This window comes from Candida theae (assembly GCF_024610275.1).
Source record: "Candida theae strain CBS 12239 chromosome Unknown scaffold89, whole genome shotgun sequence".
Classification (NCBI taxonomy): Eukaryota; Fungi; Ascomycota; class Pichiomycetes; order Serinales; family Debaryomycetaceae; genus Lodderomyces; species Lodderomyces theae.
Genome location: NW_026261467.1, coordinates 9,858 through 23,198, shown reverse-complemented (window position 1 = coordinate 23,198; position 13,341 = coordinate 9,858). Strand labels below are relative to the sequence as shown.

At 40.6% G+C, this 13,341-nt stretch overlaps 6 protein-coding genes across 6 annotated transcripts; 2 read left to right on the top strand and 4 right to left on the bottom strand. All coding sequences in view use genetic code 12, as the record gives it.

The window, feature by feature from the left end:
• Window positions 1-707: 707 nt before the first annotated feature.
• Window positions 708-1,691, bottom strand: KGF57_004188 (uncharacterized protein; the record flags this gene model as incomplete). The annotated part of the gene is made up of 1 exon (XM_051753671.1): window positions 708-1,691. The coding sequence occupies one exon, from the start codon at window positions 1,689-1,691 to the stop codon at window positions 708-710; it is 984 nt and encodes a 327-aa protein (XP_051607345.1).
• Window positions 1,692-1,880: 189 nt separating this feature from the next.
• KGF57_004187 (PPM1) lies at window positions 1,881-3,934 on the top strand (the record flags this gene model as incomplete). Its single annotated transcript, XM_051753669.1, has 2 exons — window positions 1,881-2,605; window positions 2,863-3,934. 2 exons carry the CDS (start codon window positions 1,881-1,883, stop codon window positions 3,932-3,934), a joined length of 1,797 nt encoding a protein of 598 aa, XP_051607344.1.
• Window positions 3,935-3,951: 17 nt separating this feature from the next.
• On the bottom strand, window positions 3,952-6,156 carry KGF57_004186 (uncharacterized protein; the record flags this gene model as incomplete). Its single annotated transcript, XM_051753668.1, has 1 exon — window positions 3,952-6,156. One exon carries the CDS (start codon window positions 6,154-6,156, stop codon window positions 3,952-3,954), a length of 2,205 nt encoding a protein of 734 aa, XP_051607343.1.
• A 781-nt stretch (window positions 6,157-6,937) lies between these two features.
• KGF57_004185 (serine/threonine-protein phosphatase) lies at window positions 6,938-10,117 on the bottom strand (the record flags this gene model as incomplete). Its single annotated transcript, XM_051753667.1, has 3 exons — window positions 6,938-7,418; window positions 7,795-9,520; window positions 10,018-10,117. 3 exons carry the CDS (start codon window positions 10,115-10,117, stop codon window positions 6,938-6,940), a joined length of 2,307 nt encoding a protein of 768 aa, XP_051607342.1.
• Window positions 10,118-10,614: 497 nt separating this feature from the next.
• On the bottom strand, window positions 10,615-11,973 carry KGF57_004184 (uncharacterized protein; the record flags this gene model as incomplete). The annotated part of the gene is made up of 1 exon (XM_051753666.1): window positions 10,615-11,973. One exon carries the CDS (start codon window positions 11,971-11,973, stop codon window positions 10,615-10,617), a length of 1,359 nt encoding a protein of 452 aa, XP_051607341.1.
• A 391-nt stretch (window positions 11,974-12,364) lies between these two features.
• On the top strand, window positions 12,365-12,733 carry KGF57_004183 (mitochondrial 37S ribosomal protein uS13m; the record flags this gene model as incomplete). Its single annotated transcript, XM_051753665.1, has 1 exon — window positions 12,365-12,733. One exon carries the CDS (start codon window positions 12,365-12,367, stop codon window positions 12,731-12,733), a length of 369 nt encoding a protein of 122 aa, XP_051607340.1.
• Window positions 12,734-13,341: the final 608 nt, after the last annotated feature.

Here is a 13,341-nt window from a genome sequence, read left to right as displayed (position 1 = left end):
TGTGGGTGTTGATTACTGCTGGTCACTGATTCTTTGGTTGATCGATGTTTTTCTATGTTGCATACACTTCCACGACAATCACTTTTTGCACCAATGAAGTCAAAAATCCACCGAGCAAGGTGCACAGAACAAATTGAAGAGAACACAGCTTCAACACTAGCTTACACTCCAGACGAATGTGCAGCAATCGATCCAGTTCACTGCTGCACTTATTTATGTCTCGATCATATATGACACGAAAACGTTTTACTTAGAAGTAGTGTTCACACCACGCCCTATTGCCACAATAAAATGTGCGACACATGACTAATGTTCATTTCAAGATCGTGTTGGGATAACTTCATCATGTATTGAATACCCAGTTTCCGATAAGAAGGTTGTATATGTGCATGTGACGAAAATCCAATTAAAACATCATTTTGCTCTCAGTTCATAGTGACTGGAATCAAATCTCGCAAGCATTGCAATTTCCTCACCTATTTGTGCTTTCTCCTACCACATGTCATTCTCATGTCATTTTCGTACGCAAAGGAAGCAAGAAAGTCTTGTAAACCGCAGATGTGCAAATACTGGCAATGTCGACTTCCAAAAGATAAAGATAATGCTTCCAGATTACTACCCATTTGGGACACGAGAACGTATATAATGAATTGGTCATCGTTTTCCACACAGAGAGTCTAGTGAGATTCGCTATTTTTTTTTGGGAATTACTCTCGCGCCGTCGCATTTATTGCCAGTAAAATATCCTGAGACCCTTTCAAAAACGCCAACCAGGATGCCTCCCGTGAGTTACTCATCTCCAAGATCAATTGAGCCAATCGAGGCAATACCGCGTCGTGGCCACCTCTTTCACTGAGCTTTCTCATTATATGCTTAACATTAGACAAAGTCTTTTTCCGATATGATGCAAAAAGTCGTACTTGTAGGTTGTTCCCCGGTCGTGGAGGCAATCTCAATTCGTCCTCTAAAACAGTTTGTATTTTGAAAGTAGCATGCGCATCATTTTTTATGGTCTTCGAGCGTTTTCCTGGGAAATTTATAACTATGTCATTGCCACCATTTGCTAACTTGTTGTTTATCGTCCAAGTGAAATGCGTTATCAAGTGCACATCCGAACCCAACTTTTCAACAGTCTTCGAAATTTCCAATTGTTTTGTCTTGTTCACCGCATTACCAAACCCAATCTCAAACTCTAGATCGTCCAAAAAATAGTCGACTTCTGAGCTTTTGAATAACTCAATCTCCCCATTGAGGAAATGATACAAGACTGTTTGTGCTACAAAGAAGGGCAAATCATTGGAATGTATGGATTCCAAAGTGTAGAAAATTGCCACTTGCAAGGAATCCGAAGATATACCAAGTGAGTTTTCGTGGTGTAGAATCAAGTCCATCATATAACCCTGGCTCACGTTACCTGCCAGTAAATTATCCACTAGCACAAGATCCAAGTGCCGTACATCCAAAGCTCGAATCTCTTCGTCTATCTGTATCTGAGCTGCTGGTATCAAATCAGGGAGAATAAAATGCTCATTATTGAATCTAACTGCAATGGGTACGACAGCTTTAAACTCGCAATCGACATAGTGCTGTAGTTTGCTCAACCCATTCGAGGGTTTGTAGATATTGGGGATCCACGGTAATAGTACTGCTATTATTGTACATATGGCTATGACTTTGTGACCGACTGGCATGTCCTTCCCTTCTTGCAAAGTGAATGTAGAGGAGGTGGGTTGTACATATATATTTATACAGTATATACACATATCGCGAACAACCTGAAAAAAGCGAAAAGTCAAAATTTTGAGAGATGATTTTTTTGCGCAAGATTTACTGTGAACTCATATATATATATATATATACCAAGCTGTCATCAAAGGATAATGGCCACAACCCCATCTCTACCTGTATCACAAGATATTAATCCGTCAGAACAGGAAAACACATATGTCCATGACGTATACAATGAAATAGCGTCTCATTTCTCCAAAACTAGATACAAACCATGGCCGATAGTGGAGAGGTTTTTAACTGGAAGGCCAAAATATTCCGTTGGGTTGGATGTTGGGTGCGGGAATGGCAAGTATTTGAATGTGAATCAAGACTTATTTATCATCGGTTCAGATAGGTCTCTGGGTCTTATCAATTGTGCGCAAGAAGTCTCCAACAATCAGTATAATTTGGCTATTGCTGACGGTCTCTCATTGCCACATCCAAATGATGAGTTCGACTTTGCTATTTCTATTGCAGTTATCCACCACTTTGCCACTGAGGAGAGAAGGATTCAGGCCATACTGCATATCTTGTCCAAACTAAAGAAGGGTGCACAATGTTTAATATATTGCTGGGCACTTGAGCAAGAAAATTCACGTCGCGGTTACAGGGAGGGCGATGATCAGGATGTGCTCATTCCTTGGGTGCTTCACAACGTATCCAAGCACTCCAAAAAGAAGAACTCAGCCGGGGACAACAGCACTTGCGCGGGTGACGCTACTCGCGAAAAGGCACAACCTAACGAGACCAAGTATAGATACTATCATTTATATAAACGTGGAGAATTGTCGGAGAACGCACTTGCTACTGGATTGTGTACGGTAGCTGACGAAGGGTATGAGAAGGATAATTGGTGGGTAATACTACAAAGAATATAGACCCGATCTCTAAAACGAACCAACTATGAAAAATAAACAAACAAACAAACAAACGAAAAAAAAAGAAAACAAGCAAACAAAAATGGCATAATATTGTAGAGTCCTTCCTTGAGCTTCTGTTTAGCCCAGCACCTCCCTTACTTTCCCCCCCTCCCCCGCTGACGAGAGTCACCAACATGAATTCGCCACATGACAGACGCGATAAACTTATTAGAGCTACCGATCTAGATGCATTGAGTTGCCGCTACAACATGGACATCAAACGGTATCTCGATCCACCTGATGAATACATAGAGGATTTGATGAAATCATACAATTCCTATTTACAATTCTGTACAGGCTATACGTCGCTTTCATCTTCAAGAAGTTTGAAATCTTTATTTCAAGAAAGGAAGTTACCAATTATAAACCGTGGTACGTACTTGAGAACTAAGGCGATTACTGACGTTGTGGAAGAGTTTATACGCGAGTTTGAAAACTGTCAAATTATTTCATTAGGAAGTGGTTCCGACACTAGAGCGTTTTCTATCTTGGAAAAGCTGCCGCACGTTGTCTATCACGAGATTGATTTTGCTGACACTGCAAAGATAAAAAAGTTGGGCATAATGAAGAACAACAAACTCCGGCAACTTTTCGGTATCGATGAAAACGTCCCTGAAATTGAATCAAGGGAAGCATTTGACGCATTTGATCCTGATTTACATTACAAAAATTACCATCTTCACGGAGCCGATTTGAGAGAAGCACACGCTTATTCAGAGTGGAAGGGACTCAATTTCGATCTTCCAACCATAGTTTTGAGCGAGTGTGTTTTATGCTATTTGTCACCAGAGGAGTACTCTTCAACAATTAAGTACTGGACCAACTTGGGAAACAATCTAACGGGGATTCTAATATATGAGCCTATGTCTTTGAGAGACCTGTTTGGCCAGACAATGTACCAGAATTTACAAGGTAGAGGTTTAAACTTGCAAACATTCGACAAGTACCCAAATCTTGAATCAAGATTGGAGTTTTTGAAACAAGAATGCAACCTTTCAAGATTGCGCATGACCACTTTGAGCAGTGTCGGTGGGTACAGTAAAACACAAAACACAGAAGATAAGTCATGGATCGGTGCAGAGGACTTGCGGCGAATCAATTCGCTAGAGTTTGTTGACGAGATTGAAGAAATAAGACTATTGCTTGAGCACTATTGTCTTTGTTATGGCGAATTCAGAGGGTCAAAAAGGGCTTCATCCTTCAAAGGAATTGATCAATGGCCATGGCATGTAAAAAGTATATAGGAAGATACAAAATCCATCTAGTTATCTTTATACTTTTTAAGGTTATCCCATCCAATGGAGTTGGCATTTGGTAGTTTCACCACCTCAACTCTTGTTAAATACTCTTCATTTGCACTGGACGGAAATGTTGCGACATACTTTATTGGGTTCTTGATGGAAGGTATCTCGTCTTTATTTAAATCCGCAGCGTCCCTCAACTCCATAGGCAACTGCCTCAATATTTCTGGATGACTAGCGGGAGAAACAAACTTTGAAACTATATCCACCTGGGGTGTTTCGATAGGTTGTGGAGGCTTTAAAGGTGTGAGAAACTGCTTCTTTTTCAACTCATACTCCCTCGATAATTCAAGCTGCCTCAGTCTAAAATCTGATTCAAGCTCTTCAAGCTTTTCGGCAAAATTTCCTTCCTCGTCACCTGCATCTATCGAATTTCCAAATGAAGCTTCCAATTCCCAGCGGCGCTTCTTTTCCTCCAACTGTTTTCTTAGTTCAACAAACTCTAGCTTGAGTTTCTCCATTGCTGTGTGTTCGTCACTAAAAATCATACGAAGCCTCTCTTCGCGTAGCTTGTCATCCTCTACCCATTTCTTATGCTCTTGCAAAAACCGCTCTCTCTCCTTCAATTCATCTTTTTCCAGTTGCAAAGCCCTAAATTGCTCAAAGTCAAGTAATTTGAATTTAAAATAACTGTTCCAAGTGTCTTCCGATATTTCACGGTAGGAGTTGAGTAAAAAATTGAATTGAACACTATTGTGTAACATTTCAAGATTTAAATAGTCTTCGGTATACTTGCGCTGCTCGGCAAGCAAACTTTCCACTGACTTCCTGTTGAACTTCTCATGCACCAATCCCTTCAAGGATTTGTTGTGTTTCTCTCTATTTGAAAGTTTTGTCTTGTGAACCCTTGTGCGATCGTTCGTCATCGGTATCTTGCTGATCTTCTTCATTAGTGCACCATCCTTATAGTTACCTGACCCAGGACCCCGGTACCCTTTTGTGTAAAAGTATTTCGAGTGATGGTAGTTATCAGTCTCGTTGTTGAAAACAAGTTGCTGTATGTTTTTTGACATTTTTATCCCATCATTGAATAGAAAAGATGAATTAGAAGTGGTGTTCAATTTTTTAGTGTTGAAGGATTGCAGTGGCGCCTGTTGATTCGAAGTGATATAATAGTTGGGCACTTTGCACAAATGACTTACGCTGAACTCAGGAATATAGCCTTGTCCTGGTGCAACAGATTCACTCAAATCCAAAGTATTTGGATCAATGTGAATATTGTTTTTCCTCGATCTGCCCAAAGGCTTCCGGAAACCTTGTTTCTTTATTGATTCAGACCCCTCCTCGATTTCGATATCCAGAAAATTGTTCGACCCTAGAAGCAACTCTCTCTCATTAAAGTTGAGCTTGGTGTTTGGAAGGAATCTAAGGCCAGGTGTCAGCAAAGTTTTGTAAAAGTTCAACTTTGTAGAGGAGTTCAAAGTCCCAAACAGGGTATGATTCAACTGAGTAGTGGATTCAACGACACCATATTGAGGGAATACTTGGCTCACAGTCACTTTGTCATCCCCGGGAGTTTCAGCGTCATGTGTGCGTTTATGGAAGTGATGGCGCTTCGCTTGTTTCAGAAAGGTTGTCTCCTTGCTTTCTTCTTCAAGGTCTCCCCCCTGTTCAATATCGTCCACTTCGTCCTCCTCTTCATCATCTATAAGTGGTTCATCCTCCTTCTCTTCCTCGGTCACAGATAGATTGCTGCTGGATTTAGGTGGCTGCTGGATTCCCTTTTCCAAACCATCTTCAACGTCATAATTGTTGTAAAACACATTTTTGTTTGAAATTTTGCAATAAATTAAAGGCAATGATACGTAGAATAACTTGGTTGATTTGTCATTATTGGTGATAGCCCCCAGTGCAAACAAATCGTCATTCATTTCCGAACTAGTTTGAAGAATGTCCTCTTTTTTAATGCCGTGCTTTGAAAGTGCTAGAACCAAGTGGTAGGAGGATAAATAATTCCACAACATAGCCAATTGCTTCACCAAAATGTAATCCTGGCCATTGTACAGGAAGGAAGGTACTGCAAGGTTTTCTTTGAGGGATTCCAAATCCGTGTTTGAAATAGCATTTGTAGAAACTTCATCATTTATAAATTCGAGCGAAACCCTCTGTGTGCCTTGTGCCCGTTTTGTTGGTTCTTGTTTGGGTAGTGTTACTGATAAAGTCATACTTGAAATCAGAAATGCAAACAAATAAAGTGCCACCGAGATGAATTAAATGAATTAAAAACTTGTGGACTATCAACAAGGCCGGTTGCTTCAGTGGTTGACTGGGTTGAAAGTAGCTCTCACTCAAGATGTCTTGAGTGGTTTTGTTTTGTCTTGTCGTTAACCGAAAATGTTTATGAGTCGTGTGCGAAACAATTGCAGCTGGTTGTATTTGCCAATAGGCTACATTATTGTAGGCAGTTACATACTGGCGAGTTCTGTCTGAGAAGAGTTTGGTGACGCATCTAAAGGTAGTGAGAGGTTTACAGGGAATTACGAAGTTAAGCTCGTTGTGCAAAATTTCGCATAAATTTCAATGCAAATGTGCAAGTATAATAAGTACACAGGTGATGATTTACAAAGTTAATGTTGTTAGTCGACTCCGCAACGAGTGAGCACTGATCCCACAAAGCTACGTCGCTTGATATTAGATTATGACTATTGGATTCAGAAGCATCCTCTGATGTTATCTTGTGAGGGCTACTTCTTTGGGTTCTGTATTTTCCATACTTGGGTATCTAATTGTACTCTGTCCAAATCTCTCTGCTTATCAGATTTCCATCCACGACCGAGGTATTGTACTTGTATAACCCATGAAGGCTCAAAAAAGCGACACATGAAAATGAAGTAGTTTCAATTCACCACAAATAAAACGCAATAACAAAAGTTGACTGCATTAGCAAACGTAGAAACTCTCTCTCTCTCTCTCTCTCTCTTATACAAAGCTAGAGTGGTTCCTGGTTCAGTTAAGTTTCTCAATGAACTTTCGAAACAACTCTGACTCTCTTTGAAACTTTTGCTCCACCAACTTTTCAACAGCCTCCTTACCTTCAGAACACTCTAGCTTTTTTCTTAATTCCGGTAAGATATTAAGCATAATCTCATCTTCGTAATCGTTGACTAATTGGAGTAATTCCGTGTTCACTGCGACTTTAGACGCATAAAGTTCTTTCATGTGGCTAATTTGATCACGTAAGTTCTGCAATCTGCCCTCTTTGGATTCGTCATCTGAGTGCGGTAGTTGATATTTCTGTTCAATGAGGTAAAACAACCCATCACCACCAGCTGTTTCATTTGCAGACTCGTCTAACTGGGAAACAGATGCAGGGAGTTTAAAATCATCATCCACGATCAGACATAATTCGGAAAGGATTCTTTCGTTATTTTCTATCTCTGAGCTTAGTTGGTTGACCGTAGTGGTTAATGGATCTATGTTTTCTGTCCTAAGTAGATTCTGATACGGCATCCTGCAAATCATATATAAATTGTTGAGTTGCACATAAAGAAAGCTATGGTGTATCCCACTCTCGCGCGTATCGCGAGCCAGTTTGTGTGAACAAATTAAGCAAAATTTTGTTCTGAAGAAAGGAGACGACATTTGCAAATGCAATCCACGTTGAATCTACGGGTACTACAGAAAGTGAAATAAAAAAGAAAAGCGATGTACATCACACAAGCTGAGTAAAGTATATATATGTGTACTAAATAACCAGCTTTGTTCATCTGGAATTGATTCGTTGTAAGCTTTGCGCTGTCTTCCTCTCTTGTTTTCCTTTCTTCATCACTTGCTTCAAAGCTACGCTGTCCAACGGATCCAACAATTCAAAAGAGCACAAAAGTTCCTCCGAGACGCTCATTACTGCGCCCCAATTGTCAAACTCTCCACAATAATTGGGAGCAGAAAACACCGTAACCAACGTTCGATCGTTGAAAAATTCATAGCCATCCTCAACAACCATATGGGCTCGACAAACCAAGTCAAACCCAAACTTGCTCAAAAACTTGTTTATAGCAACTTTAGAAAACACATAAGAGACACCTCTCTCATTGTCTTCCCACTCATTGATTGTATCTGCAGGGTCTGACCATAGGAGATCGTTAAGCAATCCAAAATCGGGCACGTCTGTCGGACGGGCAATGTTTCTTATTTCATCCATTGAGTTTAGAACCGGTGACAAGCCGCCATGGACACAGAATATCTTGCCAGCAACAATCGCTGCAATCGGTAGAGTGTTGAACGTGTCCATAAACATCTTCCATGTTTTGATATTGCATCTCCGTTTACACTCGTCGTAAAACCCATATACTCTGGTCACACTGGCACATTCATGATTTCCTCGCAACAAAAAGAAATTCTCTGGGTACTTGATCTTGTAGCATAACAATAACAAAATGGTTTCTAAACTTTGTTTTCCTCTATCGACATAATCTCCAAGGAAAAGGTAGTTTGTTTGTGGGGGGAATCCACATTTCGTAAAAATACGAATCAAATCCCCATATTGGCCATGTACGTCACCCACTACCTTAACAGGCGGAGAAAGTTCAAGTAGTGATGGTTGCGACAAGAAAATTTCTCTTGCTGTAGCACAGATCAATTGAATCTCGGTGTTTTTTAAGCAAACATTCTTTGTTCTTTTCCCACTATACCCGGCATCCAAAAGCCGCTGTATCAAGTCTTCAATTTCTATTGTGTTGCTCCCACCACCTATTGAGGAAGAAGTTGTCGATTGCTTGTGTAGGTGATTGTTAATAGAAGATTGCGTTTTTGCAAGGTCCGTTAAATCCGTGGCCAGTGACTGCCTGCTACTCTGTATACTTCTGGTGTCATCGTTGTTTGCAGAGAGTGAGGGAGACTTGGGTGGGTGGAGACCGTCTTCTTGTTGCCCATCCAGTTGTGGGGAGTCACCAGATTGCAGATTAGGAATGGGCAAGTGTGTATCTTGGGGAGATGTTGATACATTGTTCAAAGATGACGGTAAAGAATGGTTTGTTGACGTACGTGATATGCTTGCCCCATTGTTGCTAATGCCAAAGTTTGATTGTGACGGCGAATCGAGCCCTGACACGCTCATGGAAGTGTTTAAGGTGTCATTGGTATTTCTTCGAATTAAAATTGGTTCTTTCGGTTGAACTTGCATCATCGATGGGGGCAAGTTGGAATTGTCAGTAAACGAAGTGGAATACAAGTTGGAAGAACTGTTGTTTCTTGAAAACGAAGGCACTTCTGAGTTTACTTCTGATGATGAGTTTTTTCGTGACATTGGCTTCAAAGGCGACTTTAAGCCACTTTGTTGCTCGCTGGCGCTAGCTCCACTCGTTATATTTTCATCAAACCGATTTTTTGTAGGCGAAGTGACGGCAATATCGGGACCACTGGTAGTGCCCTGATTACCGCTCGTATGGTTGCCCATAGATTCACTTCCACGATTGTTGCTGTTGCTGTTGCTGTTGCTGTTGCTGTTACCGTTATTGCTGGCACTGTTTGTACTTCCAACAGACAATCTCAGTCTCACCGATCTACCTGATTTGGCTGAGTTTGAGGTATCTGTGCGCTGCAAGGGTGCACCCCCGGAGTATTTAGAACTCTTCTGTTTGGATGAATTGTTACCCATTACGTATATATAAGGTGGTGAAAGGGCCCTGGTGCTAAGATTCGTGAGGATGTAAACTTTGATTACCTTGGTCTTCTCTCTTTAAAGAAAGCAGCAGGTTTATGTAATTGGTGGTAAAGCCGAGATAAAACGATGTAGATGATAGGACTGATTTGATGTGCAGTCAGTAGTTCCTTTACTCTTGGTGTTGATGATGATGATGGGCACTCGGAAGAATAGGAGGAGCAATAGTAAAACGAGTGAGAATAAAATGAATTCTAGTCTCGTTTTTGATGGGAAAAGAAGAAAACGAAGACGAAGACGAAGAAGACAGAGAGAACAACAACATCTGTACAGAAGATTACTTACATAGACACTTTCTAAACTTCAACTATACAGCGGTGTTGTTATCAAATGAATCTGCTTCACTGTATGTGTGTATGTGATTGACTATTGCGCGTTAAAGTGTGTTCTATTGGATGGTGTAGTCCAGTGTATCCAATAATTATATGCAGTACACTATGGTACAACTTGATTTGGACTCCTTTCATGTTTCAAAGGAAAGACACTTCACTAGCTCTACAACACCAGCATTTAACTACACTAATGGTTGGATCGAATGTATTGAATTTGGCAGAAACACACATACACTATAATACACACTATAATACACCTTATAATACACACTGTAATATATATAACATATCTTCAAAGGCGGTGCGTCTGGGTCTGTGTTTGTGTTTGTGTTTGTGTCTGTGTCTACTTGCAAAAATAATAATTCTTTTTGTAGCCTTCTTTTTCTTGGCCTTATATCTCCCATATTGCACCCTTTCCTCTACCCAATTACACGAAAGAGTTTCTCTCAGTTTATCCCTTTACTGCTTAGTTTCATCTACAAATTTAACAAAAAACTCCAAAATCATTTCATTGGATTGAGATATTTTCATCCATTACAAATCTAACCAACTGTTGCGTCGTTCAAGACTCTCATACATTGCCAAATACCTCTCCACCACAGACCCCTCTTCTTTTTTTTTTCCCGGGCCATCTATGTACCCAAAATCTCATCTCTAAAATGCTTTTGATAGTTTGCCTTTTTGGTTTTGAGCTTTCTAATATCCACATTCTTTGCTTCTTGTTCCGCTTTTTGTGCTTGCTTCTCTTGCTTGGTTACTTGACTCCAAGTAACACCGGGCGAGAGCCTCCTATCAACCACCGCTTGTGTTCGTCTGCCTTCATCTCTGACAGTCAAGGCTAATGGAAAGTTCTGACGGTAATACCTTTGCATCGATCTGTGTCCGATTCTTGAACCAACCGGTGTAGTCATCTCCACCCCTGTAGAATCGATATTTACCAACGTGTAGTTGTCATAGATTCCTGTAGTACCTGGTTCAAAACCGTTCTCATCCGTCTCTGTGGGTCCGTTGGTGGTGTCTGAAGTACTATCAAGCGACTCTTCAAACCCAACGTGTTTCTCGGAAGAACTAGAACGGTCTCCTGTTTCGCTTCGCCTTTCCTCTATGAAATCATAGTACTGCGCCACCCGCTTCTTCTCCTCCTTCGTTTCATACGGTAGCTTACAGTGTCCTTTTGAATATAAGTGTTGACGGATGCTGACCAAACTTCTGCCATGGAAGCCACAAACCAAACACTCATGCCTAGAAACAGCATCACCCAAATACTCTAATAAACCTCTCACATCAACCAAAAACGATCTTTCTGGTATATACAACCCATGGTGTTTGTACATATGCTTTATATTTGGTTCGACCTCCTCATTATTTGCTCCACAATAAAAGCAACAAGTATCTGACGTTTCCTGCACGAGATCAGCTTCCAGAAACTCCGAATCTGACTCTTGTTCAGATTCTGATCCTTCCAATTCACTTTCTGAATCTGTGAGGTCTGACGATTCAGTAAAGTTTAATTCAGACCCCGTGGACACCGGCTCAATTTCAACAAAACTCTCGTGATCGTCACCTAATGAAAACTGTGAAAACTCCGACGCAACAGATAAAGCAGGACTACTGCTTCTTGCTGGAGTCAATGTACCATCATCAAAAGCACTTTGCGCTCTTCTGCCTCTTTGATCAAACATTGACTTCAAGGTGGTCTTGCTCTGCTTCCTTGTATTGTTCTTCTTCTTCCGCGTCGCGACATAAAACCCATACTCGTCCTCATGATCCCGCTCTTCATCATGATTTCGATACTTGGAGCTAAGTATCTTTTCTGCAAATGTCTCGGAGCTGATTGGTGGCAACAGAGCAACTTTTCTTTTCAAGTTGTACCTATGCCATTCCGTTTTCATATGTTGTCTTTGCAACTCTGCACTAATGAATTTGATACCACATGTATTGCATGTGAAAGAGCACGTTTCTGGATTCGAGCCGTTGGGCAAGTAACTCATGATAGGATAATGTAGTGAAGAGAAGAAGAAGAGAGAGTTAAATGAAGTCAAAGGAGAACAAAATTTTGATCGCTCCCCAGCAGCAACTTTTAGAATTCATTCAAACAGATACCTCGCTCTTTTAGCACAACACCTTTACAACCTTCCATCAAGTGGCTCATGTAAGATGAGGATTATAGGTCTAGGTCTAAGGTATTATTAACACTCGTGGCGACTTTCTCGTTAATGGACACTTCTGTTCATTTAATAGAAACAGGTTGCTCACAACTACTCGAATGGTAGCTCTCATGGGATGTTTTTTTCCAATTTCAAACACATTTCTCGTCAAATTTTCACCGCAACACACCCAATTTCAGCTTCGACCTCAACTAACACTTAACGTTTTCCATCAATGGGAGTGGTTGTATTCGGTAAATCCATAAAGCACAATTTCCCCGTGCGTATAGGTCTCGCCAAAACGATATTTGGAATAGGACCCACCACAGCCGCCAAGTTAATGGCCAAGATTGGAATCTATCCAAACTGTAAAATGAACCAACTTACAGAACCACAAATATTGGACCTCAATAAAGAAATATCGCTGTTGTTGGTGGAAGGTCACTTGAAACAGAAAATTAACAACGACATCAAATTGAAGAGAGATATTGGATCATTTGCTGGTTTCAGACACGCTTGGGGATTCCCTGTTAGAGGCCAAAGAACAAAAACTAATGCCAACACTGCAAAGAGGTTGAATAAACTCGAGAGGTTTAGGCTTTAGTGTTACCGGGGTATACTGAAGTAAAATTCTGCCTCCTGTAAATAGCTTGTATTGAATGAATGAAAAATTGTTATGGATGGAAATTGTCAAATTATTGTTAATGTAGCCCAAGTTGGTGCCCAATTTAATGGATCAATGTCTTCTACAAAGCCAACATCAGATGCAAATGTACGCCTCTGTGATGAAAGAGAAAGATGTCCATACATTGGCTTACAAAGAGATGTTGGACTACGGTACAACTTTTGCATATTCTTGTACCATGTTAAAGATGCAATGTTTCGAATTCTATAGCTCCACAGAGTGCCACTTTAACCCATTTGGGTTTATTGTTGCACTCATATACTATAAACTCCCTTCGCAAATTGACCGGTTGCACAAGACCCGACTCACCGTACTCGTAAATACTTGGCCTCTGAGCAAGAACAAACCGGCATTCAGGCGGTATGAGATGTTTGTGCTCTTTCCAGTTTGTGATGAACAAGGAACATCTATAGAGTTGATAACAAACAACAAAGAGATCTTGGATACACACGAATATACCGAAATTTACATTAAAGTAGTAGATGCTGAGCATCAGAGACTTTAACTTGTACAGCCTTTTCCCTCCC